Consider the following 27203-nt stretch of genomic DNA (forward strand, 5'->3'; position numbering starts at 1 on the left):
GAAAATGCTAGTCACATGGCTGTCTCCTGCTTTCATACTTTCAGACATTCAGCTGGAACAAGCATGCAGATCATAAAAGTCAGAATTCCTAATCGGTGTACTTGTTGGTAGTCACTGACTTAAAAACTTATAAACAGGGGCGGACTGACAACTCATGGGGCCCCCGGGAAATAGGGGATCATGGGGCCCCTGTGTCCTTGCCCAAACTCAAAAAAGCCTATGAAAAAGGTACCAGGGGCATCTCATGGGGCCCCCTACTGACCCCGGGCCCTCGGGCAGTGCCCGAGTTTCCAAATGGTCAGTCCGCCCCTGCTTATAAACTCTTTGGATCAGGATGACAGCTACTGATAATTATTGAAAACAGTAAGAGCAGTGCTAAATCCACCAAAAATAACAACAAAACACCTCCTAATAAATGTGATGCTTGAAAAATTCAAAACAAATGACATGTAGAAAAGTTCAAATAAATACACATACAGCAACAATTCATCTGTTTCAAGACATAAAACGTGCAGAATTTAAGGTGCAAGGCAAATCATAATCAGGGGCGGACTGACAACTCATGGGGCCGCCAGGCAATAGGGGATCATGGGGCCCCTGTGTCTTTGGCCAAACTCAAAAAAGCCTATGAAAAAGGTACCAGGGGCATCTCATGGGGCCCCCTACTGACCCTGGGCCCTCGGGCAGTGCCCACGTTTCCAAATGGTCAGTCCGCCCCTGATCATAATAGTCCAAATAAGTGAATATAAACAGCAACAGTTGATCTGTTGACCCGATGTGCATTCACATTCCTGTTCCCAAAGTGCTTCCACCACCATGTGTCACCAGTGAAAGAAGCCTCTTACCGCACAGTATGGACCATATACGGAACTAAGACTGGGATGTCATGTGCGTATAAAGGCAGGCCTCCCAATACTTGTGGCAATATAGTGTATCTGAAGGATGAATACCTTATACCTGTAAATAGGACATTGTATATAAAGTTTCAAAAGTATGGGGCCCAGGGGCGGACTGACCATTTGGAAACTTGGGCACTGCCCGAGGGCCCGGGGTCAGTAGGCGGCCCCATGAGATGCCCCTGGTACCTTTTTCATAGGCTTTTTTGAGTTTGGGCAAGAACACAGGGGCCCCATGATCCCCTATTGCCTGGGGGCCCCATGAGTTGTCAGTCCGCCCCTAGAGGGGCCATCACCCTAATCAACAATTTGCGGGTGCAAAACGCTACTTTTTGTTATGGTTTTTATTAGTTTTAAGGCTGTTTTAATGTGCATCAATAAAGTTTGTAAAGTTTTATAACTTGGTGTGGTGCCCATAAAGTCCATGTACTGCAGTCCAAGTTTTTTCCTTATTCATTCAAGTGGCTTCTTTCAGTGGCGGGACATGGTGGTGGAAGCATTTTGAAAACAGGAATGTGAATGCACATGGGGTCAACAGATAAACTGTTGCTGTTTATGTGCACTTATTTGGACTATTACTGTATGATTCCTTTGCACCCTAATTTCTGCACATTTTATGTCTTGAACTAGATGAATTGTTGCTGTGTGTGTATTTTTTGCATTCCAGCAGCCATTTCCCTATAGGGATAAAGCACACTCCCACACCATCCCACTCAGGCATCAACAGCAAGGCTCTTACTTTCCATTCATCATACATCTGCATCAGAGGTTGGTCATCAGCTCTGAGGAAAGGGATTCGTCCCTGAAACGCGTCAGCCATTTGACCGCACTGACAGTGAGAACACCTTGCCTGCCGTTGTGGCCATTGTCATTTTTCTATGCTTTTTAGATACATGCTTCGTCTGTGAGTATGTTTTTATTATTCTTTCACTCCTACAATAAACCTTGGATAATGCACTAGGTGTGTGCGCCACCTGTTTTCTCTCTATCCTGTGTGTGTATTTATTTAAACTTTTGCGCATGTCCTATGCTTTGAAATGCAAGCACAAGACTTCCTAGCACAAGACTTCCTTCCAGGCAGCATAGTGGCTAAATGGTTAGGACTTCCGCCTGGCAGTACTAGGGTCGTTGGTTCAAATTACAGCCATGGCACTTCCTGCCTGGAGTTTGCATGTTCTGCCTGTCCCTGCATGGGTTTCTTCTGGGTACTCCGGTTTTCTCCCACACTCCAAAGACAAGCTGGTAGGTGAATTGGATCCTGTCTAAATTGTCCCTAGTATGTGTATGTATGAATGTGAGTTAGGGACCTTAGAGTGTACACCCCTTGAGGGTTAGAGACTGATGTGAATGTACAAAATATATATGTAAAGTGCTGTGAAAATTGACGGTGCTATATAAGTACCTGAAATAATAAATAAAATTATTAATGTTTTAAGCATCACATTTATTAGGAGGTGTTTTGTTGTTATTTTTGGTGCTCTGACTGTTTTCAGCTTTGTTACAATTTACATAACAATTGCACAGCAGCTACTTTATTATTTATACGGATTGCGTTTTTTTGGACCTAGTGTGGATTTATTTTAAATGTATCATGGGTAATGATTGCTTCTCTCCATTGCCCCTGTAAATTGTTTTATTGCCACATAGAAATAAAGTGTAGTGTAATGCAAAAACACAGATAGTGTAAGAAACAAAAATGGCAGAAATAACTTGAAAAGGCATGAATGGATGAATTGATGTTGGGGGATATAACGTAGATATGGATGCAAACTCTGGTATAAATTAGGTGGATTACATGAATGAAAAAGTTTTCATTTTTAATAGAAAGCATTTGCACATCGATATTATAGCAAAAGACACTTGGATGGAATTGTATTTAGAAACTGAATTACAGTACAGTACAGTAATTACTGTAGGTTACATTTGACTTGTAGAAAATGTTAGTTTTAAGGATGGAAGCATGTTCTGTTTAGTATTTTTTTTCTCCCTGCCGTAAATCATTACACATTGGCAACTAAAGACAAAGAGTATTCTATCAGACATCAAGGTCATTGCTTTCAACATCTCGAGTGTTTTCAGGAAAGCAGGGAAAGTCCACCCTGGGTCCATCTTGGGTATCCTGAGATGCGCTCTCCATTTCTGCATTTGGGTCCTCAAGAACTGTCTGAAACATATTATTGTCCCAAAAGAGGCTGAGAGTTGATCTGTCATTCTGCTCACTCTCTTTGAGATCTTGCATCTCTTTTGCACTTCCCCAGGGTGTCTGGACATCAAATGTCTTGTCAAAATGAGAGTAGTCAACGCGGAATGCTCCTTTCTCCAGAGTCATGCAAGGCTCAAACCGGTGACCCCACAATATTTCATCTTCGGTATAGGAAGTCTTGGCTTGACATGTCATTCCTGTATGGAATGAGAATTGAGATTTATTATATTAAGGGGCGGCAATATCCTAATATTGAAAAGATCATTTATTAAGGTACAGGGAGAGTTGCTTTATCGCACCCTTCTATCTGTTTTATAGTGTAAGTGCACTTTCAGTGAGTAGGCTAATACACTGGAAATGCTCAGGAGATGACCATCTACAACTCTGTGGCCACTTACTGTACAGGCACAGCCAGCAGGACAGAAACATGCAGAAGAATCCTACAAACGGGTAGTCTCCAAGCTACGGCCCGGGGCCTGGATGCAGTCCTTTGCTTGCCTTTATCTGGGGCACTATTCCTCTCAACGATGCGAGACATTATTCCCCCTAATGACACCAATAATGGGGCACTATTCCTCCCACTGACACCAACGATGGAGTACTATTATTCCTACTGACACCAGCAATGTGGCATTATTCCTCTCATTGACACCGATGATTGGACATTATTCCTCCCACTGACACCAACAATGAGGTATGACTTCTCCCATTACCAATGATGGGGTACTATTCCTTCCACTCACGCCAATGTCTGGCCCCCCTAAAGTCTGAAGGACAGCAAACTGGCCCTTTGTTTAAAAAGTTTGAAGACCCCTGCTATATACAAAGCTGCACCATGAGCAAGCTATGGCTATCCTACTGAAGTAAGTGTACAGCTAGAATAGGTGGGGAGCAGCTAGGAAGGGTGGTTTAGTCCATGAAAGTGCACTTTTTATGACATTATGTACTTCAGTTTGTTTATTATATACTTGTTTGATATACCACATAATGCCTACTAAGTTCCACTCTTTTGTCCCCATTGAAGACAATCTCTCTCCATGGCTGCTGTAAAATATCGTATTTTCCGGCGTATAAGACGACCCCCTACTTTTTCTGTTAAAATACAGGGTTTGGGCTATACTCGCCGTATAAGACTACCCCTCTTCCAATGCACACCAAATAAAAATTAAAAAACATCAGATTTGATTTCAATATGGTAGGGTATTACAATGATGGGGCACGATTCCTCGCTCTGACACCAATGATGGAGCACTATTCCTCCCACTGACACCAATGATGAGGCACTATTCCTCCCACTGACACCAATGATGGGCACGATTCCTCGCTCTGACACCAATGATGGAGCACTTTTCCTCCCACTGACACCAATGATGAGGAACTATTCCTCCCACTGGCACCAATGATGAGCCACTATTCCTCCCATTGACACCAATGATGGTGCCCCATCATTAGTGTCAATGTGTGAGGAATAGTGCCCCATCATTAGCGTCAGTGGGAGGAATAGTGTCCCATCATTGGTGTCAGGGGGAGGAATAGTGTCCCATCATTGGTGTCAGGGGGAGGAATAGTTCCCCATCATTGGTGTCAGTGGGAGGAATCGTGCCCCATCATTGGTGTCAGTGGGAGGAATAGTGCCCCATCATTGGTGTCAGTGGGAGGAATAGTGCCCCATCATTAGTGTCAGTGGGAGGAATAGTGTCCCATCATTGGTGTCAGGGGGAGGAATAGTTCCCCATCATTGGTGTCAGTGGGAGGAATCGTGCCCCATCATTGGTGTCAGTGGGAGGAATCGTGCCCCATCATTGGTGTTAGAGCGAGGAATCGTGCCCCATCATTGGTGTCAGAGCGAAGAATCGTGACCCATCATTGGTGTCAGTGGGAGGAATAGCACCTCATCATTGATGTCCGTGGGAGGAATAGTGCCCCATCATTGGTGTCAGTGGGAGGAATCGTGCCCCACCATTGGTGTCAGAGCAACGAATCGTGCCCCATCATTGGTGTCAGTGGTAGGAATAGCACCCCATCATTGGTGTCAGTGGGAAGAATCGCGCCCCATCATTGGTGTCAGTGGGAGGAATAGCACCCCATCATTGGTGTCAGTGGGAGGAATAGCGCCCCATCATTGGTGTCAGTGGGAGGAATAGCACCCCATCATTGGTGTCAGTGGGAGGAATAGCACCCCATCATTGGTGTCAGTGGGAAGAATCATGCCCCATCATTGGTGTCAGTGGGAGGAATAGCACCCCATCATTGGTGTCAGTGGGAGGAATAGCGCCCCATCATTGATGTCAGTGGGAGGAATAGCGCCCCATCATTGGTGTCAGTGGGAGGAATAGCGCCCCATCATTGGTGTCAGTGGGAGGAATAGTGTCCCAACATTGGTGTCAGTGGGAGGAATAGTACCCCGTCAGTGGGGAGAGGAATAGTGCCCCATCATTGGTGTCAGTGGGAGGAATAGTGCCCCATCGTTGGTGTCAGTGGGAGGAATAATAGAAATTCTGAAGGACCCTCTGCACACTGGTATATACCCTTTCAAGCAGACTTTGCAATAAATAGGGATATTTAGTTCACACATATTGCAATACATGCTTAAGCTGGCCAACTGCGTCAAAGTAATCCCTCTATGGCCAGTCCTACTCTGCCTTGCCTACGCAAATGCTACTGTGCACACAATGCTAGCATAGGGGAAAAGACACAATGGGGAGAGCTACAAGGTTCAGGTCTGGCTACTGACCCAACAATACAACAAACAAGAGATCCCTGTGCTCAAATCCATACAACTAGTGCATGCATTTATCCTATTGGATAAATGCATGCACTAGCTGTATGGATTTGAGCACAGGGATCTCTTGTTTGTTTAGTGGGAGGAATAATGCCCCATCGTTGGTGTCAGTGGGAGGAATAGTGCCCCATCATTGGTGTCAGTGGGAGGAATAGTGCCCCATCATTGGTATCAGTGACACCAATTATGGGGCACCATTCCTCCCACTGACACCAATGACACTTGCTGACTCCTGTTCCAGTATGGTGCTGTTGCAGCCAGCATATGTGGTTGCAACAGCACCCCTGCACTGCACACTTACCGGCTTTTCCCTCACTCGATTTTCGCGGGTCCACTCGGCTCCGCCTCCTCGCCCGTGATTGTGTGCCTTTCCTGAGCTACAGTTCTGGCGGCCAATCACCGGTGAGGAGGCGGAGCCGAGCGGCAGGAGTGAGGGAGTGGCCGGAGTGACTGAAGGAGCAGTGCTTCCTGGACTCGTGGGAGCCAGGTAAGAGACAGCAGCCCTCTACCCACCCCTGTACTTAGTGTCCCTTCCGTCGGAAGGGGGGGACGGCGGCGGCACCGCGCCGCCCCCCTAAAAAGTGTTGCCCTGATGTATACCGGCGTATAAGACGACCCAGACTTTTGAGAAAATTTTCAAGGGTCAAAAAGTCGTCTTATACGTCGGAAAATACGGTAGTATTACCATAGAATCCTACCACTTTATTAGAAAGTTGAAGCATTAAAGGGTCAGTCCACTCAAAACTCATATTTCAGTTTTTGGTAAATGTTGGAGAGGTAAAGTATATGTGATCCCTCACCTTGTAAAACAACCCATAGAGTTTAAAATAGAAATGAAAGGCAAAACATCTGCATATGGCTACAAGAAATCATTATAAATACCATGTTTTCCCTGTTTTATAAGTGATCACAAACCCTCTAAGCTCCTTATGCAGCTGAGAACAGAAAGTTGGGGGAGGAGACATAGCAGCACACTGAACTTCTCCGTGAATAGCCATGTGGGGGGGGGGGTTGTCAGCAGGAGCCGATTATTGCAGGCTGAGTTCTCAGCACAGCTACAAAACTGACCATAAAAGAAATGAAAGGCAAAACATCTGCATATGGATAAAAGAAAGCATTATAAATACCATGTTTTCCCTGTTTTATAGATGATCACAAGCCCTCTAAGCTCCTTATGCAGTTGAGAACAGAGAGGTGGGGGAGGAGACACAGCAGCACACTGAACTTCTCTGTGAATAGCCATGTGGGGGGGGGGTTGTCAGCAGGAGCCGATTATTGCAGGCTGAGTTCTCAGCACAGCTACAAAACCGTCCACACTTTGCTCTCCTACGTAGTGTGGCCATTTTTTAACTGGAAAACAGAGGGACTCTCAGGAACACCAGAGATTTTTAATATAAGTACATGGTACAGCAGGCTCCTCAGATCAGAAATATGAAATGTTGGGTTTACATATTCTTTGAATTGAACAAGCAGTAAAAGCACTTTACAACAAGCCATCATTCACATTGGCATTGTGGAGAAATCCATCCTCAAAGTTCACTTTGAAATCTCAGTAACTTTCCAATTTACTTATTATGGAGAGCATACAGTAAGTGTTTATAACTTGTTACAAACTGACTAAAACTCAATTTAGAGTCTTTGTTGTGACATTTGAGAATCTTTGAGAATGAATTACTTAACAGCACAATCAAGTAGATTGGTCAGCTATGACTAAGGCCCTTTCAGGCCAAAAGGAGTAAGTTATATCTGTTTTAAGTGTGACTCTTCAATATAGTACAGTATATCTTGAAGACTTGTCTTGTGTGCCAACTTGTTTAACCAGTTGAAAACCTCCCTATAGCAGCTTTAGTGCTACAGGGCGACCGCTATGTGCAGAATCACGTATATGTTTGTGATTCTGCACTTCCTGGTAGGTGCGCGTGCACACGCGCCCCTGCACGCTGCTTCTGCTGTGATTAGTCACAGAAGAAGCTGATCAGCGGATGCCAGCCAATGGATGGCCGCCAGAACCCGCTGATTGGCGAGGAGAGAGATAGAACATAGCTTTGCCTATGTAAACAAGGCAGAGCTGTGTCCTGTATGTGCTGGATTGTGTTTCCCTGCAAAGCAGGGAATAAAATCTGGCACATCTCTTAGTAAAAACATCATATATAAACACTGGTTATGCACACAGTTAACCCTTTGAGTGTCCTAGATGTTTACCCCCCTCCCAGCCAGTGTCATTAGTACAGTGACAGTGTATATTGTTAGCACTGATCACTGTATTAGTGTCACTGGTCCCCACAAAGTGTCAGTTAGTGTCAGATTGTCCGCTGCAATATCGCAGCCCCGCTATAAGTCTCTGATCGCCACCATGCTAGTATAAAAAATAAATAAATAAAAATTCCAATATATATACCATATTTTGTAGACACTATAACTTTTGCTCAAACGAATCAATATACTCTTATTGGAGTTTTTTGTACCAAAATACATATTGGCCTAAATTTATGAAGAAATTTGTTTTTCTTAATTTTTTAATTAGATAAGTTTTATAGCAGAAGTAAAAAATATTGTTTATTTTCAAAATTGTCGCTTTTTTGTATACAGAAAACAAAAAGCCAGTGGTGATCAAATACCACCAAAAGAATGCACTTTGTGTGAAAAAAATTACATCAATTTCATTGTACATTCATGTTGCATGACCGCGCAATTGTCAGTTAAAGTAACGCAATGCCATATCACAAAAAATGGCCTGGTGAGGAAGGAGGGAGATCAAGTGGTTAATTCTTAGATTGGTCAGCGAGCGCTGGTTTCAAAGCTCTTTTACTGCTTGTTGTAAATTCTTTAATGTCCATAATCTAACACTTCTGCAGTCGTTACAACAGCAACACAACTTATGCTTTATTACTTTATAAAACAGTAACATTTACATGCATTAGTATGCATTACATTGTATTTCTCCTCCCAGTTCTGTCCATGGATTTATAATGCAAAACTTGAAGACTACAAATATTTTCTACCTGTTTAATGCTGCGTAGAACCTATTAACTAATATTTTACGACAATGCAGGAAAGATTTAGGATTGTATATATATATATATTTAACAGCACAATCAAGTAGTAGTGCCCAGTGGCAGAACTGTATCAATTAGCTGTGAAACTTGAACTTCAATCTGCACCACACATGTGTGAATCAGCTCTAAGAGTTTTCTCCTCTCTACTGGATAAGACAAGAAAATAACCCTAGCAGTGCAGGCACAGCCCCATTGCAAGGGATCTTTTATTTTTTGCCTGGAGTTGGGCTATAAAGTGACACTAAACGATATCCTTATTCTGCAAAAATAATCCATACACATTCACTACTTAACCTCCCTAGCGGTATGATTATTTCAGATTTTTGGTGCTGAAAGCGGTACCATTATTTTGCATGGAAATATGTATTTTTTTTATTGTAGGCTGTAATTTTTAGGAATAACTCACTGAAATCTGTCCGAAAAGAGTCTATTAAACATTCCGGATATGATAAAATTTGAAACACAAAATCATAAATTATAATTTAATAAATAATCATAAAAAATAATAATATAAGAATAATACATTTAATTCAATAATATAATCAAACCGAAAACACTGAAATTTGAAATATAGCTCCAAGTTTGCACATTGCTGAGCAAGGTCGCAAAATTGTTTTCAGTGTCTGATGACGAATTTCCCCGCGAATCATTATCACTCAATTCTGCAAGTGGTTCTGATTTACTATCGCTGTTCTCTAGCTGATCTAAACCCGCTTTTGACATAAAGGGACACTTTTTGGACGCCATGGACATTTCTCAGTTTCCAGGCAGAAAGAACAGACAAAACGCAGGCAGGGCACAGGACAAAGCACTCGGGACAAAATGTATGTGAAATAGGTTGAAACAGCAATGTTTTACTATGAAAAATGTGTTTTGAAAAAAATGAAATTTTTTAAAATTTTCAAATTTCCCGCCGCCGGCGGTGCCCGTACGTCCCGACGTCACAGGGACTGGAACACAGAAGCTGGATGCCGGCATCGGCTGGAGGAGATGGCCGGGGACGCTGCAGGGGACACATTGTGGGAGCGAAGGACAAGGTAATTGCTGCAGGGACTCCCTATGCAGCGCCGCATGGTAAGCCCGAGTGTAGCTCGGGGTTACCGCTTTTGGCACTGACATTTTTACCCCGAGCTACACTCGGGAATACCGTTAGGGAGGTTAATGGGCCTGTGATTGTCAGAGCTCTAGTAAGGGGGGGGGTGGCACAACTGGAACCGATCCCCCTGTGTGGCAATGGGGGGATGGTGGTAATTAGAGAAGTGGGGAAGGGGGGCATTGGGTACAGATACTGGAACCAGTCCACATGCAGAGCAGCCAGCAGGAGGGCGAGAAGGAAAGCCGACTGTGCTGTAGGAGGATTGGAGCCCAGGAGCAGAACAGGGGAATTAGTAGTGCCCAGTGGCAGAACTCATTCCAGCACTGGGCTCCAAGATTCAGCCTGGATTTGCGGGATGCCAGGATTTCAATGATATCTGGGGACAGTCCCCATGGTTGGGAGTTATGCTATGTTCCTACATACAGTAGGACCATGGAGAACAAACATAGCCACCCTATAACAGGAAGTCAGATCAGGGGAGTAACAACAAAAAAGGAATTTGGAGAAGGCTGGGAGCAATAGAAAGTATTTTATGAGTTAACGTATAACTAAAAGCAATCTTTTTTTTATAGTTTTGGGTTGAGTGGAGATGGATTAGAACACCTGTCAGTTTTTGCTCTATGTGACCCAATTAGGGAGATTTACCCTTGCTTTTTGTCTTGTTTACTGTTATCATTGAAAGTGAAAGTAAAAGAAAATCCCAAATTTTGGGTTGCCACCAGAACAGGAATATAGGGGAAATCTTCCAATGAAGACACTAGCTCTGGTGACCTGGGTTCTCATGAGATTCCCTTAATTTGCAGAGATTTCCTCTCATGTCCTGTTTTGGCTATGGGGCAGGAAGTGAATGTAAATCTCTGGAACAAAGAGGGCAAAAATAAACCTTACAGGGGTTATAACCCCCCTTACTCTATCCAGAAAAAAAGAAAGTTTTGCCTACAGTTCTAATTTAACAATACATGATTGAATAGAATTTTCTTTTTTTAAACCAGAGTTTAGTGTCACCTTAACGGTGAATTGTACTGTAACTACAAAATTGATATACAATCCAAAGATTTGTGTTTCTGTCCATCTGGCCCAAAGATTTAAACAGAGACCCAGAATGTGCAACTAGATTAATAACATGTTTAATCTCTTCGGCAGTCTAGCTATACAGCTAGATCCTTTTACTGGATAATGGAAGAACAACAGAAACAGCATTTCACCCCTCTTCCTGTAAGCATGATCCTTGCCAGCATATGTATATGCAGCACAAATGAATGGACATAGCTTACAAAAAGCCAATGGCAAGTAAAATTAAAGTGGTTGTAAATGGTGAACGTTATTTACCTTCATGCATTCTATGCATGAAGATAAAGAACCTTCAGTTGGCAGCTTCCACCGCAGCCACAATGATACTTACCCGAGCCCAATATTCATCCAGTGTTGTGCGCGGGAGCCTTGGCTCTCCTGGGTCTCTCTCTCTCCTCATTGGCTGAGACACAGCAGTGGGAGGCAGTGAGGAGGGAGTGAGGGGCTGGACTGAGCTCTAAGGGACACGCAGAGCTGGCTTGGAAGTGAGGGTGAGGAGCCACATGCACTGTTGGGGTGACACCAGAAGAGGCTGCTGTGTGCAAAACCAGCCCAGTTTGGTCCTAATAACTAGAGCAATGTCCATGGTCTGGACACTGGTACCTTTGTGATATTGTGGTGATATTGCAGAAATCTAAAGATTTTCAGTAGCTTAGCAGTTGGCCTTAATCTAACTGTAGCCTGGACCCTATCCTCAATCGTATCTAAGATGTGATCTTAGCCTTAACTCTATGACTAGACCTAAATTTAGCTCTAACTCTAGTTTAACCTTAGCCCCAATTTTAGCCTTAACTCCAGAGTAAATATAATGCTAGTGCTAACCCTAGGTGTGACCCAAGAGTTAAACCATAATTGCAGCTCTAATGTTAACCCAACCCTCTTCTTAATTTAACCTTAGCTTTTCTCTTTAAAAATCTCAAAAATGGGTCTATAGTAGAATTTTCAGTAGGCTCAGTAGACCAAGTAAATTAATATTTTATTTAATGTATCTTCCTTGTAGTATCAGTCTACACATGGTATAAATGTGAAGACAACAAAGCAGTCACTGTATTGACATCTGCTGAACCAGTTGATTTATTGTTGCACCATACCTGTTGATTGGGGCTGTCAGATATGGATGACTAAACCAGGAGAGCTGCCAGTTCATTACATTTTAAATACTTGCATGCACATTTGTCTGATTTATGGGAAATCACGAAATATGGGAATTAGGGGAAGAGTGGAAACCTTTGGCCTTGAGACCAACCAACTAACCCTTTTTTGGTAGGAACATATTTCTGTGGTCTAAAGAGAAGATACCGTACAAAGTGTGCCATGTGCTACAGTAAATTATGGTTTGTTAAAAGGTGTGTGTTCCTAAACCACCGAGTTTATTGTAATACACCTTTTCATACATTCGATCATCAGCTTCCTTTGTGGCTTTTTGCTTTCAGACACATGGCATCTTTAACCTTGTACACATTGCATTTTTTTTCCGCACATTGAATGAAAATAAAATCTGATAGATTGGTGTACCTACACAAGCGATGTTGGTGCAGCGATCTCCCCCGCTTGTGGGCGGGTCCAGGTGTGTGGTATCAGCTGGGGAGGAAGTGCTCAAAGAGACCAGGTTCATAGTAAACGTATTAGCAGAAAAGTCCCAACAAGGCAGTACAGGCCACAACCAAACTGGCAAGCAGCACTTACAGAGAGCAGAGCAGATATACTTGAAGGGACTGGTGATGCCATCAATACCTATCAAAGGGGTTGGCTGGAAGGTGGACTTGCAACAAGGTACTTGTATGCGGAAAGGCTCCTGCTGAGACACTGGTGAACAGTCCCTATCCTGGTACTCTTCCTTAGGAACCTCTCCCTACGCTAGCAACACTATCCCTATCCAGCGGGTTCCTGTCCCTGACCTAGCCACCAAGCCAATGCGCGCAAGCTGAAGGGGGACAGTGCCCACACTAAAGATGGCCTCTCAGGTTACCCAAGGCATCAGGGTCTAATCAGAAAGCTACTCTCCTGGTGACACCTATTGAGGTCTCAGAGGAACATCATGGTTCTGGCTGGGTCCGAATGAACTGGGAAATTTTGGACAGTGTGCACCCAGCTTTAGAGCTGCAAAGCAGGCTGGAGCTGGAAGACCTCTCTCTGCCATACACTGTGATTTTTGACTGAACAAAGAGCAGATAGTTATGTAATAGATGTGTCACTGACTCCAGGCCCAAATCTGATTGATATCTGAATGGTGAGGTATCTCTATTCAGGGCCTCTGGTCAACAAATTTGTTAGAACTTGACAGGGGGAAATTGCCTCCCTGACCCCAGCTCAGTCCCCCCCGATTGAAATTTAAGCAATTATGATTTATGAATGATATGATTCTATACAGACTGGACAAATGTGCAAGTATATCTTACAGCAGAACTAACCTCTCTGAATCAAATGTTGTAATCTTTATGCTGCTAGCACCAGTCAATAGATAGGAAGGTATATTATATTTGCTAGTTCTAACCTTATTTCTACATTTTTTCAGTTGCTTCCTGGCTTCTGGCCTAGGCCAAAATGATGTCAAAGATCCCAAAAGTCTTTGTGGGTATTTTTTTCTTTCATCTGGAGGAGGGAAGGAGGGGTTTTCTTAGCTATACACACCCTCCTGCCTGCATGTCTGAGCTAAAGACAGCTGGATTCCAGGAAGTAAATGCTACATGAATCATCTGCCTTTATGGCTAGAAATGTTTAGCACAATAAAACATAGAGACATGGATGAATGAGTGGGTTTGGTTTGGATATTAAAAATAAGTTAAATTGTCTTTTCAGTTTGTGATACTCAGATACAGTTTAGTTTCACTTTAAGAAGAATTAAATAATGTGCAGATTCATCATCTGGTTTTAAAATCGATTGACTCATCAGCACTATGAAGTGCTTTACATTCAGCAAGAACACACAAATAAAATCAGCCAGGCTCTAAGTCAATGGTTTTTAGACTATATGTTTGCATACCTAGGCAAGCTTTTACTTTGAACACAATATTAAATGTTTACAGTCCATTTCATTGTCCATAGTAGTGACAGCTGCAGACTTTCATTTTACAGTAGCTCTATTTTTCAGAGATAAATGCTAAACCAAAATGCTTCAATTCCTTTTAGAATTTTGAGTATAATATAAAATAGAAGGAATGGGTTGTCCACATTTCCTTATGCTGTACATCAGAGTGACAGATCTGCATATTTAGGCAATTTTTGGAAAGCTGTGAAAGGCAATTTCTCAATGACATCACAAGCTCTGTCTTTGAACTAAGTGGAAACTGGTTGTCAATAGTAATCTATTATAGAATGTGAAGTAATGATAAACATGTTCAGTGACTTATTACTTTATGTTAATAATCAGAGAAATATCCAGTTGAGCAGCACATGTGGACCAAGATTAGAAACAGCACATTTTCACATTGAAATAAACTCTAACAATGTTGGCCACAACTGCCACTGATTAGAGCAGGGGTCTTCAAACTTTCTAAATGAAGGACCAGTTTACTGTCCTTCAAACTTTAGGAGGGCCGGACTGTGGCCAACGGAAGTAAAAAATGTCTTGGTGTCAGTGGGAGTTAACAGTGTCCCATCATTGGTGTCAGTGGGAGTTAACAGTGTCCCATCATTGGTGTAAGGTGGAGGAATAGTACCCCATTATTGGTGTAAGGTGGAGGAATAGTACCCCCTCATTGGTGTAAGGTGGAGGAATAGTACCCCATCATTGGTATCAGTGGGAGGAATAATGCCCCATCATTGGTGTCAGTGTGAGGAATAGTGCTCCAACGTAGGTGTTAGTGTGAGGAATAGTGCCCCATCGTTGGTGTCAGTGTGAGGAATAGTGCCCCATCATTGGTATCAGTGGGAGGAATAGTGCCCCATTGTTGGTGTCAGTGTGAGGAATAGTGCCCCATCGTTGGTGTCAGTGTGAGGAATAATGCCCCATCGTTGGTGTCAGTGTGAGGAATAGTGCCCTATTGTTGATGTCAGTGGGAGTAATAGTGCCCCATCATTGGTGTCAGTGTGAGGAATAGTGCTCCATCGTTGGTGTCAGTGGGAGGAATAGTGCCCCATCATTGGTGTCAGTGTGAGGAATAGTGCTCCATCGTTGGTGTCAGTGTGAGGAATAGTGCTCCATCGTTGGTGTCAGTAGGCGTTAAAGTGCCACGTTGTCAGCGGCAAGACCTTTGCCCCACTGTTGCTGCTTATGGCCTAAGGGCCGGATAAAGACTAGCAAAGGGCCACATTCAGCCCCAGGGCCACAGTTTGGAGACCACTGGTTTAGAGTAATAACACACTTAAAAAAAGAATGATATGATACATACAGTAATGGGGTTGATTTACTAAATTTGGAGCATGCAAAATTTGCTGCAGCTTTGCATAGAAACCAATCAACCCGTTGTGTTTCGTTTTTTTTGTCAAAGCTTAATTGAACAAGCTGACTGACTGCCATGCACAGCTGCACCAGATTTTGCAATCTCCAGTTTTATTTAGTATATTACCCCCGTAATGTAAGAGAAACTAAAAAATCTTGCCCCCAGGAAACAGTAAGTTAACCACCTCCTGCCCGCCATATAGTAATATGATGGACGCAAGGTGGTTCTCTCGTTCTGGGAGGACGTCATATGACGTCCTCCCATTCTCACCATGCATGCGCGGTTCAGGGACACAGTGGACACAGCAGATCACCGATCACGGAAAGAGCCGAAGATGTCGGCTTGGTCATGTGATCAGCTATGTCCAATCACAGCTGATCACATGTAAATGCTGGTTAATCGGCATTTTTCTCCTCTCGCGCTGTCACGCTGACAGCTCGTGAGGAGAGGAGAGCCAGTAATCGGCTTTCCGCTGAGGGGACATGTACACTGATCATCAGGGCATTGATGATCAGAGTGCCCTGATGATCAGTGTACCCCCTGCAGTGCCACCTGTCAGTGTCCATCAGTGCCTTGTGTCAGTGCTCATCAGTGCCTCGTGCCAGTGCCCATCAGTGCCACATCAATGCCACATATCAGTGCCTGCCAGTGCACATCAATGCCACATATCAGTGCCCATCTGAGCTGCCTTTCAGTGTCACCCATCAGTGCCAATCAGTGCCATCTATCAGTGCTGCCAATCAGTGCCACCTATCAGTGCCAGTCAGTGCCGCCTATCAGTGCGCATCAATGCTGCCTATCAGTGCGCATCAGTGCCGCCTATTAGTGCCAGTCAGTGCCGCCTATCAGTGCCAGTCAGTGCCGCCTATCAGTGCCATGTATCAGTGCTGCCTTTCAGTGCCCATCAGTGATGACTGTCAATGCCCATCAGTGCCTCCTCATCAGAGCCCATCAGTGCCACCTATCAGTGCCCATCACTGCAGCCTCATTAGCGCATATCAGTGAAGAAGAAAAATCACTTATTTACAAACTTTTATAACAAAAACTAAGAAAAAACTTTTTCAAAATTTTCAGTGGTTTTTGGTTTGTTTAAGAAAAAATAAAAAACCCAGAGGTGATTAAATACCACCAATATAAATCTCTATCTGTCACAAAAAAATGATACAAATTTCATATGGGTACAGTGTTGTATGACCGCGCAATTTTTATTCAAACTGCGACAGTGCTGAAAGCTGGAAATTGGCCTGGGCAGGAAGGGGGTATAAGTGCCCTGTAGGTGAGGGGTTAAAGTGTAGAACATGTGTAAATAAATGATTCCTGTGAATTTAGCTGCTGTGGATTAAAACAAGTTATAGCTATATAATCAAACCACTGAGTACAATAGATCATTTCATAAATAAACCGCGCTGCTCTAAATCTTCATAAATAAAATGTAACCATGACCATAACAGACATGCTATAGCAATACAAAATAAAATTAGGGCTAAGAAGTCTTGTAAACAGTGAATAAATCCAAGTTAAAAATCCAGAACACAAAACAGGTGCTCCACTTCTCAGTGCCTCCAGTGCTCCCATACAGACAGACACTCACTACAAGTTGTTGATCTACTATTGCTAGTCACGTCAGTGGCGCTTGTGTTTGTTGATATACCCCTAAGTCTCCAATGACTCGTTCCTATGGGTCCTTCTCAGATGGTGTAAAACACCAGGGACAATCTCAAAGCATAAAACTATTCGATTTTATTAAAACACTCAGAAGTATTGTAAAAAATTCACACTCACATTTTGTAGGTGCTGTAAAGACCAGCACTGGGTATGTATAGCTTGCACAGGGAGGAAAAGATGGCCACAGCTGTGCATGTGTAGGAAACCAGCATGTGCTTCCGGAAGACATCCAATCAGGATGAAACTGATCGAGGTGTGGTCTAAGTGCTGACGCCACTTCTGGAGAAGTCATATCCTTCTGTTGGAGCGCACGCTGGTTTCCTACACATGCACAGTCAAGTCCATTTTTTTCCTCTCTATGCAAGCTATACATACCCAGTGTCGGGTCTGATTTTTTACAATAGATCTGTGCGTTTTACTAAAATTTAATGGTTTTACGATATGAGATTGTACCTGGTATTTTATTTGCATGCATGAAGGTACACCGTCTGAGAACGACCCATGGGAACAAGCCATTGGAGACTTAGGGTTATATACCCAAACACAAGCGCTACTGACCTGACTTGGTCAACAATTTGTGGTGTGTATGGGAACACTGGAGGCCCTGAGAAGTGGAGCACCTGGTTTGCTTACACCTGCAAAAGCACTTTTTAATCTGGGATTTTTCACTTTGATTTTTTCACTGTTTATATGACTACTTAACCTTAATGTTATTTTGTATTGCTATAGCATGTCTGTTATGGTCATCTTTTATATTTTGTTTATGAAGGTTTAAAACAGCACAGTTTATTTATGAAACTAGCTTTCATCCCCATAATGTCACATCAATGTCACTGGGATAAAGCCTGGTTTCTTGGAGATGATGGAAGGCTTCATGTGTACGAAGGACATTGTAGTAACCTGCTTATCCACATTCCCACAGTGTAGAGTCTATAGATGTCTACGAGTGGCCTGTGTCAATGGGCTTTGGGCTTGTGTTGATGGCACCAGTTTAAGATCAGTTCAATTATCTTCTGAGACCATTTAGAATTCACCAACAGGTACATTTGACTTGCAGTTGACCTGCTTTCATAGGAAGCAAAATATATCTGACACAAGCAAAACCCTAACGACACAGGAACTAGAAAGATGAAAATTTATAGGGAGCTTATGTATAAGCTTGCCAACAAGATAATTTATTCTACTAACCCAGTGTTTCTCAACCTTTTTTCAGTCAATGCACCCTTTAAAATTATGGCCAGTCCAGAGGCACCCTTTAAAATTATGGGCTGTCTTGAAGCACCCCATTACAAAATAGGGTGCCTCTAGACTGTCCACAATTTTAAAAGGGCATCCCATTCTAAAATGTAAAAAACTATTCTAATAGTTTTATACAATGCAGCAACATCCACACATGTAGGACACCCAACATTTGAGGGGATTTATTTTTCCAAAGCAAATACACTTTTGCACACTGGTACTGACTAGTATTCCAATGTTTCTCTTTTCCCTCGGTTTTCTCCATCACTGAGCTAATGTGACCACAGCGGTGATGGAGAAGGGCAGGGGAGGGGCAAACTAGGATGCTGTGCAGGTAATTGCCATTCTGCTTATCTACTGATGAGGTCATTGGTTGTCATGACACTCGGTGGCTAGAAGGTTGTAATGGTGCACAATGAAAACCTGTGGCTTTGTGTAACTAAAAGGCAGGCTTGTTCCACCCACTGGCTTGTATACAAGTTTTGGGTAATTTTTAGACATTTTGCCAAGGCACCCCTGAAAAAACCTCAAGGCACCCCAGGGTTCTTGGACACCCTGGTTGAGAAAGGCTGTACTAACCAGTTAAATACTTTTTCAAACTATGGACTGTAGAAATTGCAGTTGTGAATTGACTGGTTGTTATGAGCAATAAGAAATGTTCTTGCTGGGGGCCCTTGTACCAGGAGTTTCAAGCAGTGGAGGTTCAGGGCACAGAACTGTGTGTAATTATATGGTATACTCATCCCTTGCACTGTTCATACCCACCTGTTGATTTGTGGGGGTTACTCTTTAAATTGTTGGTAACTATGAATATTGTTGTGGCTTTAATTAAACATATTCACAACAAAAAACTTGTTACATTGGAGTTGATTTAGTAAAACCGGAGAAAGCAAAATCTGGTGCAGCTCTGCATAGATACCAATCAGCTTCCAGATTTTTTTTGTCAAAGCTTAAATGAACAAGCTAGAAGCTGATTGACTATCATTCAGAGCTGTACCAGCTCTCCAGTTTTAATAAATCAACCCCATTGTGTTAGGTCATCTTTTTGCATGCAGATGAAACACAAAGGATAAATGTAGGTAAGGGAGGACAGCATTATTTAATGAAAAGTGAAAAATAAATATAGCCATGATCCACGGCGCTTCCAGGGGCATAGCTGCAATGATTAGGCTGTGACAGGTTTTGAAGCCACCCACACACTTCAGCTGTCACCTTTTGTCAGCTACTGTTATCAGCACAGATTTTGCTGGAGGAGGCTCTTGATTGTCCAGGATTCTGGACACCAAAGAAAGGGAGTAGACTTTACAGTGGACTGCATAGTGGTGAGAGGCCACTGGCCCCAATTGCATTACCATTCTTCTTGTTCAAATATTTTATTGATTTGATGTACAACAAGATAGGTTATAAGTAACCAAATGGGACATTGGAAGTGTACAGTAAATGAACAGTAAAGGTTCCCATTAATACAAGTCAGGCAGCACTAACATGAGTGAACAACGACTATCGAATAAAGCCTGACAAGAAGGGGAGGGGGGAAGAAAGGATAGAGTAGGGCGTACGGCTCCAAGGAAGGGGGATAAGGAGAATAGCCAAATAACCGCAATATCAGCAAGGGATGGTTCCAGTAAAGCAGAAAACATAGATTATGGGTTGAGAAGGAAATCGTCAAAATTGGATGGGAGGAAATGCTCCACCCAGGGGTTCCAAATCTTTTTAAACTTGAGGATGGAATCTAGGATAGTGGCTTCTGTTTTTGCGTGGATCATTGCCTGAGTGACCCTAGTCATAACTGCAGTCATACTCAGTGAGGGAGATTTCCATGATTTAGCGATAACCTGCTTGGCCGCAGTGGTGACTTGTAGAATGAGTTTCAAATTTGCCTTCGTAATGTCTGGTGGTCAGTGATTGAGAAGCGCAACTAGCATTACCATTCTTTTAAAGGGAAAGCACCATCCTAATTCAGCCTTTAGTAAGGGGATTTACACCCTTTACTGTTGGCATACAAATTTATTTGAGCACTCCAGTGCAGATCTTTGGCCCCCAACACTAGTCAATGTCTTATACCACACTGGTCAGGGTGAGGGGTTATAGACAGATTCTAAAACTTTTAGCCTCTAAATGAGTATCACCTGTATTTAGGGCATCCCTAGAGTCAGGGTTCAGGTACCCTGAGGATTTCAGTCCCAAAATACTGGGTTCACACTTTGTTATTGCTGTATTGCTGCCCAATGGTAGTGAGAGCAAAATCACCACTCTGGCCTGAGTGTAGTTCTGGATGTCCCTGGAGTCACCTGAGAAGAAGAACAAATCCATCAGGAAGTGGTGGTCTTAGCCTCAGAACAATGAGTTTTTGTGTTGAATTTCAAAGTGGACCAGGTAAACTCCTGCACCTACACACTGTTAGGGTGTATGAGAGGAACCCAGACTATTTCCAAAGGGCTAATCTATAACTGACCAACAGCATCATGGCTGGTATAGTCCAACTGCGGATGCTAAGCATCAACCCACAAGTCAGGCAATGTTGATAGAAAGGGCTTCTGTATCAACAAACTAAGTTACCATATGGACCGAGTTCTTCACTGCCATGGGAGATTTCATGGCCAGGTGTAATCAGGCTAGCGCTGTCCATTCAGGAGCAGACTACAGAATGTTAAGACTCTTCTCTGGGACACAGCCAGTGCCCACAGGATAAGAAGATGAATAGAACTAGCTGCACAGGCTTTGGAAGAATGGGATGTTTCAGAAGTTCCAAGAAAGCAAGGGATCACTGAGAGCTTAAGAGGAGCTGCTGCGGAGGCCATCAGAAAGTTGAAACTCAGTAAGAAGACTTGTACAATTTAAGATTACCTTTGCATGCTACAAGAGGAATTTTTGTGAAAGGAGAAAACTTTTGACCTGATTTATTAATCTGAGCATGTGAGTGAATGACCAAGTGTATCAGATGACTGAACAAGATGCTGTATCAAATTGTCTAAAGAAAGGAATGGATCATGCAGGTGTAGATTGAGCCAGAATAAAGCAGTTTCTTAAACATATCCTAAATTGTGATTCAATCTAGATCCAGTTGAAGACTTTTGGAAACAGACATTGCTAAGGTATCCTGAAAACCTTAAGGTATAAATAAAGGCAAAACATTTTTTAGTTTTGGATCAAGTGGAGATGGATTAGAACATCTGTTTTTGCTGCTGAAAACAAATGAGCAACAAAGACAAGTGCCATCTGAGTGCAGTGAGTAAATAAAAACAGGTTTTATTATGCTGTTGTAGCAACTCTTCGAACTGAAATACTGAAGGCCTCCGGGTGTAGTGGGGAAGCGAACGTGACATCACTCATGTTGTGGCATGGATATGGCTGCACATTTGCGGAACATGCAAGCTCCTTCTTCAGGCCTGGCTATACCTACAGACCTTTGAAGGTTTTTCCTCCATCTATGCCATATCAGTTCTTTTTGTTAGGTTTTTACTGCTGTCTGTATCCTCATTTGGAGATTCAACATCTCTATTTGTCCTGTTCACCATTATCATTGAAAGTGAAAGAAAATCTAAAATTTTGGGTTGTCCCCAAAAAAGTGGAGGGGAATCTTCCAATGGGGACACTAGTTCTGGTGACCTGGGGGACCCCAAGGGATTCACTTAATTTGCAAGGATTTCCTCTCATTTCCTCTTTTGGCTATAGGACAGGAAGTGAAGGTGATTCTTCCCAATGAGAAACATATGGCAAAAAACTGACAGGGGTTATAACCCTCCTTTATTTAAAATGAAAACAAAAATGTGTTTTCATCCGTCCACTCATAGAGCAGATTGGGCTGTACTCGTGTCTGCTCTGCATAAACTGGGCAAACACAGACCTATCATCTGCCTGCTCTGTTCTACTCTGATCAGCAGGGGTTCAGTGGATAGATCCCCTGCTGATCGAATCAGAGTCCGCCCCATGTGAAGGAACAAAGGACTAGGAAAAATAGATGCAAAATGGTATGTACTATATACTAAAAAATGTGGTAATAAGGGCCCAAGGAGGGGTGTAGGATTTGTGCCCACCCTGAAGTTGGAACTTAAATGGAGGTTGCTTAAAAAAAATTGGATAAAATTGTGAGAAGTGATTGGATACTCTAGGGCTTGTTCCATTAGATTTTTAAAACAACTGTTTATGCACGTGATCCCCAAATGGAGGAAAGACTAGAAGAAGAGGAAAGAGAACACGGAATATATATGTTTATACACCACTTGACTTTTTCCCTTGGAAAGACATATATCTTATCCCAGAAGTGGGGGGATGGCTGAGTAATACCTGCCTTCGTTTAAGTATTTTAAATATTGTTTATTTATATAAGTAAAACATACAAAGTACCTAAAACTGAATCAGATTCAAATATGAAACTTTTTATAAACAGGCACTTAAATTAGGCATTTTAGCTGTACAGATACAGTTTCAAATGTTTTCTTACCTGTGGCTTCTACAATGCCCTCTAATATGACAATAATTTCAAACTGCTCTCGTTTCAGAGACTCTGCAGACATTTCCCAGAAAGGGCTGTGATCATTTATGATGTGACAGATGATCTGAGGTTCCACCAAAAACAGACGATCCTCTCCAGTATCATAACCCAGGTTGATCTCCGATTGTTCCAGTGGAATAAATTCACCTTCCTTTGTCTGTCTGGATTTGATAAGTTTAGCTCTTATCTTGGCATCCACCATGTGACTATCCCGTAGATCTCCAATTCTGAACATCAAGCATAACTTTTCATCTCTGTGCGACACCACACATTTCTTACTAAAGATCAAAGTCTCGGCTCTCTTCTTAGGCCGAGAAATCTTTACAAACATACAGCCCACCATAAGTGCATCAATCATGGACCCTAGGATTGACTGAGCCATGATTAATATTACACCCTCCGGGCAATAGGCAGTTACCATTCTAGTGCCATAGCCAATCGTTCTTTGACTTTCAACAGAGAAAAGTAAGGCAGAAAGGAAGGAGTCAACATTATCAATACAAGGTTTCCACTCAGGATCCCCGATGTGATTCACGTCATCTCTAAGCAAGGCGTCCACAAAATAAATAAATCCAAATGCAACCCAGGTGACAATGTAACATAACATGAATACAAAAATGAACCAGCGATATTTTAGATCCACAATGGTAGTAAAAATATCTGATAAAAACCTCTTCTTTTCATCAATGCGTCCTAGGTTCACCCTACACTTCCCATCCTTGGTGACATACCTCTGACGTGTTTGACGATTAGTGAGGTTAAAGAGTTGACGGTCATCATACATGAGCTTACAACGAATCCTGTGTGATTTAGTAGTGGCTGGAGCTGAGACAACACTACGGGTTGGAGTTTTACTTCGCAAGGGAATATTTGGAACGCTAAGGGCATGTTTGGAATTCCATTTTGAGCTGCTTTCCTGAATAGGTGTCTCCTGCTTGGCAGCTCGTTGGTATCGGGGTAAGTCCTCTGTGTTAATAGTCACACTAGGCCTTTGCTTGGCAACTGGAGGGGGAGCACCAGTATTTGTAGGTTCTATAGAACTGAATCTCCTATGCCGAGTTCCTTTGACACTGTTGGTGTATGACAATGGTATGAAACTTGAGATGATGCCACCTTTTTTGGGTGGAGGTAATTCCAGTTTGTGCTGGTATTCATCACAAGATGTGGCAGAGACAACCATTGTTTCAGGCTAAATGAAAGCAAAGAAAACAGTAAATGAGATGTTACAGGAACAATATTTATAGCTAGCTTCCTAATAAACCCATGAAACAAGAAAATTCAGTTACTTACCAATATTAGTTTTGTTAAGACACAAACCCCCAAGGTCAGTTATATCATTTAGGATCCAACATACTGTTTATAAACTTTCTGCACTACAGGAGTATGGGCTAATTAAAAGAGAAGTGTAGTAAGTTAAAAAAAACAAACTTATATACTCACCTAGATGGATGCAGCACTGCTCTATACCCACTGCTGACTGCTCAATTCTTGGGTCCGCTCTGAGTACAGAGTGGTGACTGTCAGTCTCTGCTGTGTGCTCTGCCCCTCCATAGCTTGGACTGGTTCTGTGACATCAGCTGATAGCGGGCTTTAGCCGGCTTCAGCTGAATCTGGGTCACAGAAGTGCAGGAGAAGTATGGCAAAAAGAGCTTACTCCATACTTCTCCTTTAAAGTGTACCTAAACCTTGTTAGACCATAGATGTGATGGCTGCATATGTTCTTTTTTCTCTTTTTCCTTTATTTTCACCTGCTGACCAATGGGAGAATATTGGCCAAAGGAGCCTTGGCCATACTTCACCTTTACCCAAATGCATGCAACACTGGTGCTTTTCCCCAGTGAGCCTGACAACCTCACCCACTTGGCAGGGGATAACTTAGGAATGTTAGGATTACTACTTAAAGTGTACTGTACAGGGCGGACTGACCATTAGGAAACTCGGACACTGCCCGAGGGCCCGGGGTCAGTAGGGGGCCCCATGAAATGCCCCTAGTACCTTTCTCATAGGCTTTTTTGAGTTTGGGCAAGGACACAGGGGCCCCATGATCCCGTATTGCCCGGGGGCCCCATGAGTTGTCAGTCCGCCCCTGGTACTGTATATATACACAAAATTTTGGATACAATAGGAAAGGGTATATCTCCTGCCAGTTGAGTTATTGCTGTCTGTGTCCCTTTGATGAGAATTGCTTACACTGTCTGTTCCTGAAGTGAGACAAAATCTCTAAAGATTTCTGCCATGTCTACAACACACTTTAGGGAAATCCCATATGTTCTCTAAAGAAAGACTTGTAGATTTTCTACAGATAGAATAAAAGCATTTTATTTGGTCATTTAGGATGCATTGGGGTTGATTTACTAAAACTAGATGTGCAAAATTTGGTGCAGCTCTGCACAGAAACCAATGAGCTTCCAGGTCTTTTGGCAAAACCTAGTTGAACAAGCCAAAGTTAAAAGTTGATTGGCTACCATGCACAGCTGCACCAGATTTTGCTCTCTCCAGTTTGAGTAAATCAACCACAAAGTGTGTCTTGTGAAATTCATTCTAAAGTGCAATTGCAGAGATCTCTTGATGGTTACAGGTAGGGCTGAATTTAGTATTAGGTATTCACAGTTTTTTCCTGTAAGCAGTAGAAGGAAAGAGGCTACTTTTTCTTGTACAGTTATTGGGCATACATTTTATGTCCATTATCAGTAGAAATACAATCAGCTTCTATTATCTTATTTACACATTATCATAATATGCTAAGCAATGTTAGGATGTAAAACAAGAGGTGATTACAGTTGAGTGGCATTGCTTTGAGAGTTGAAGGTTGTGTGTGTACAGGCGCAAAGATACAAAATGCAGGACTGGTTACATACTAACATACTGTATGTGTGACTTCATATTAGGGATGCACCGATACCGAGTATTTAAATGAGTACTTGTACTTGTGAAAATACTACCGATATCTTAACCGATACTTTGTAGTGCAATTTGTGTTAATGTATAGAGAAAACCTTTTCTTCAAACTACTTAGTCCCATTCCTTAAATACAAAATAACCTAAATCAATTCAAAATAGTCCACTACAAGTCCACAACCAAACCGCCATCTAATCTAAGGGCATCTACCGCCGATTACCCCAAAATCCTATGAGCGGCTTTCTAAATGGACAATAAAACCGGATAACTATACTAACATATACAATATACATACCATTATATATATATTATAAAAACAATGCAATAAACAGATTAAAAACAATTTTTTTTCTCTCTTTCTCCTCACGAGTGTTTTCTTGCATGGTATCACAATATTTGATTGTTGTTAAAAGTTAATGCACTATATTTAGTTTATTTCTTTTGAGGTTTCTTGGATTTGAAGTGATGAATGGGACAATTTTCAACGCTTGAAGACCTAATAATAGTGTGGACTTGTGGTGGACTATTTTGAATTGATTTAGGTTATTTTGCATTTAAGGAAGGGGACTAAGTAGTTTGAAGAAAAGGTTTTCTCTATCTATTTGTACTTTCAAGGGTGAAAGGTTTAATTTTCTTTGGGGATATTTAGAGAATCTGTTTTATAATTTGTGTTAATGGACCGAAAGTATCGGTTCTCGGAGTACTTGTCTGAAAGTATTGGTATTTGTACTAGCTGATAAAAAACCAGTATTGGTGTACCCCTGTAAAGTTATGCACATAAATAATATTGTTCCACTTGGAAATATTTTTCTATTGATTTGAAAAATATGTAATACAAAGGTAATTGTAGCCATATTAGTGCATTTGCGACAGAAACAATTGAGTACTGTCTGTGATACTTTTTTATTTGCACTAACATACAATTTTGAGGACAAGCTTTCGGGGAATGTCCCCTTCCTCAGTTCCAAGCAGTACTTATTCACTACTGCTTGGACCTGAAGAAGGGGACATTCCCCGAAAGCTTGTCCTCAAAATTGTTTGTTAGCGCAAATAAAATAAAAAAAGTATCACGGACAGTACTCAATTGTTTCTAATACAAAGGTAAAAAGTAATGAAAAGTAAACAGAAAATGCAATGCTTTACCTTCTGAGGAAAAGTTCCATATCTGTTGGTATCTGTAGGCGGCCTGGGAAGGTAGGCAAGCATATGCTTTCCTGTGGGTGTTTGAACTGGAGGAATGGAGTTTCTTCTGATTCGAGGGTCATCTACTTTCAGCCTGTTGTCATTGACATGATGATTACGCACGCAGGCCCCATTATCCTGCTGCAAGTCCATGCTGTTGCTAGGAACAGCAGATGCCATTGTGGGTCAGATGATGACCATATAGATTTAGGCAAGAGCATGGAACCTCCTCTCTTG

The 27203-nt window shown here is 42.3% G+C and overlaps 1 protein-coding gene across 1 annotated transcript; it reads right to left on the minus strand.

Moving 5' to 3' along the window:
• Positions 1 to 2692: 2692 nt before the first annotated feature.
• Positions 2693 to 27203, minus strand: LOC149465996 (G protein-activated inward rectifier potassium channel 4-like). The gene is made up of 3 exons (XM_089673103.1): positions 26928 to 27203; positions 22835 to 24074; positions 2693 to 3296 (listed from the first exon to the last, which is right to left on the minus strand). The coding sequence occupies exons 1-3, from the start codon at positions 27144 to 27146 to the stop codon at positions 2932 to 2934; spliced, it is 1824 nt and encodes a 607-aa protein (XP_089529229.1). The 5' UTR covers positions 27147 to 27203; the 3' UTR covers positions 2693 to 2931.

This window comes from Staurois parvus, unplaced genomic scaffold (genome assembly GCF_062004578.1).
Source record: "Staurois parvus isolate SC_StPar_1 unplaced genomic scaffold, SC_StPar_1.0 ptg000135l, whole genome shotgun sequence".
In the NCBI taxonomy this organism is placed as follows: domain Eukaryota; kingdom Metazoa; phylum Chordata; class Amphibia; order Anura; family Ranidae; genus Staurois; species Staurois parvus.

Excerpts from the sequence above, each read along its gene's own strand:
- LOC149465996 (XM_089673103.1), bottom strand. The coding sequence starts at position 27,146 with ATGGCATCTGCTGTTCCTAGCAACAGCATGGACTTGCAGCAGGATAAT. Across the intron at positions 24,075-26,927 it reads ATGGAACTTTTCCTCAGAAG|CCTGAAACAATGGTTGTCTC; the intron begins GTAAAGCATTGC and ends GCTTTCATTTAG. Across the intron at positions 3,297-22,834 it reads GGGCATTGTAGAAGCCACAG|GAATGACATGTCAAGCCAAG; the intron begins GTAAGAAAACAT and ends CATTCCATACAG.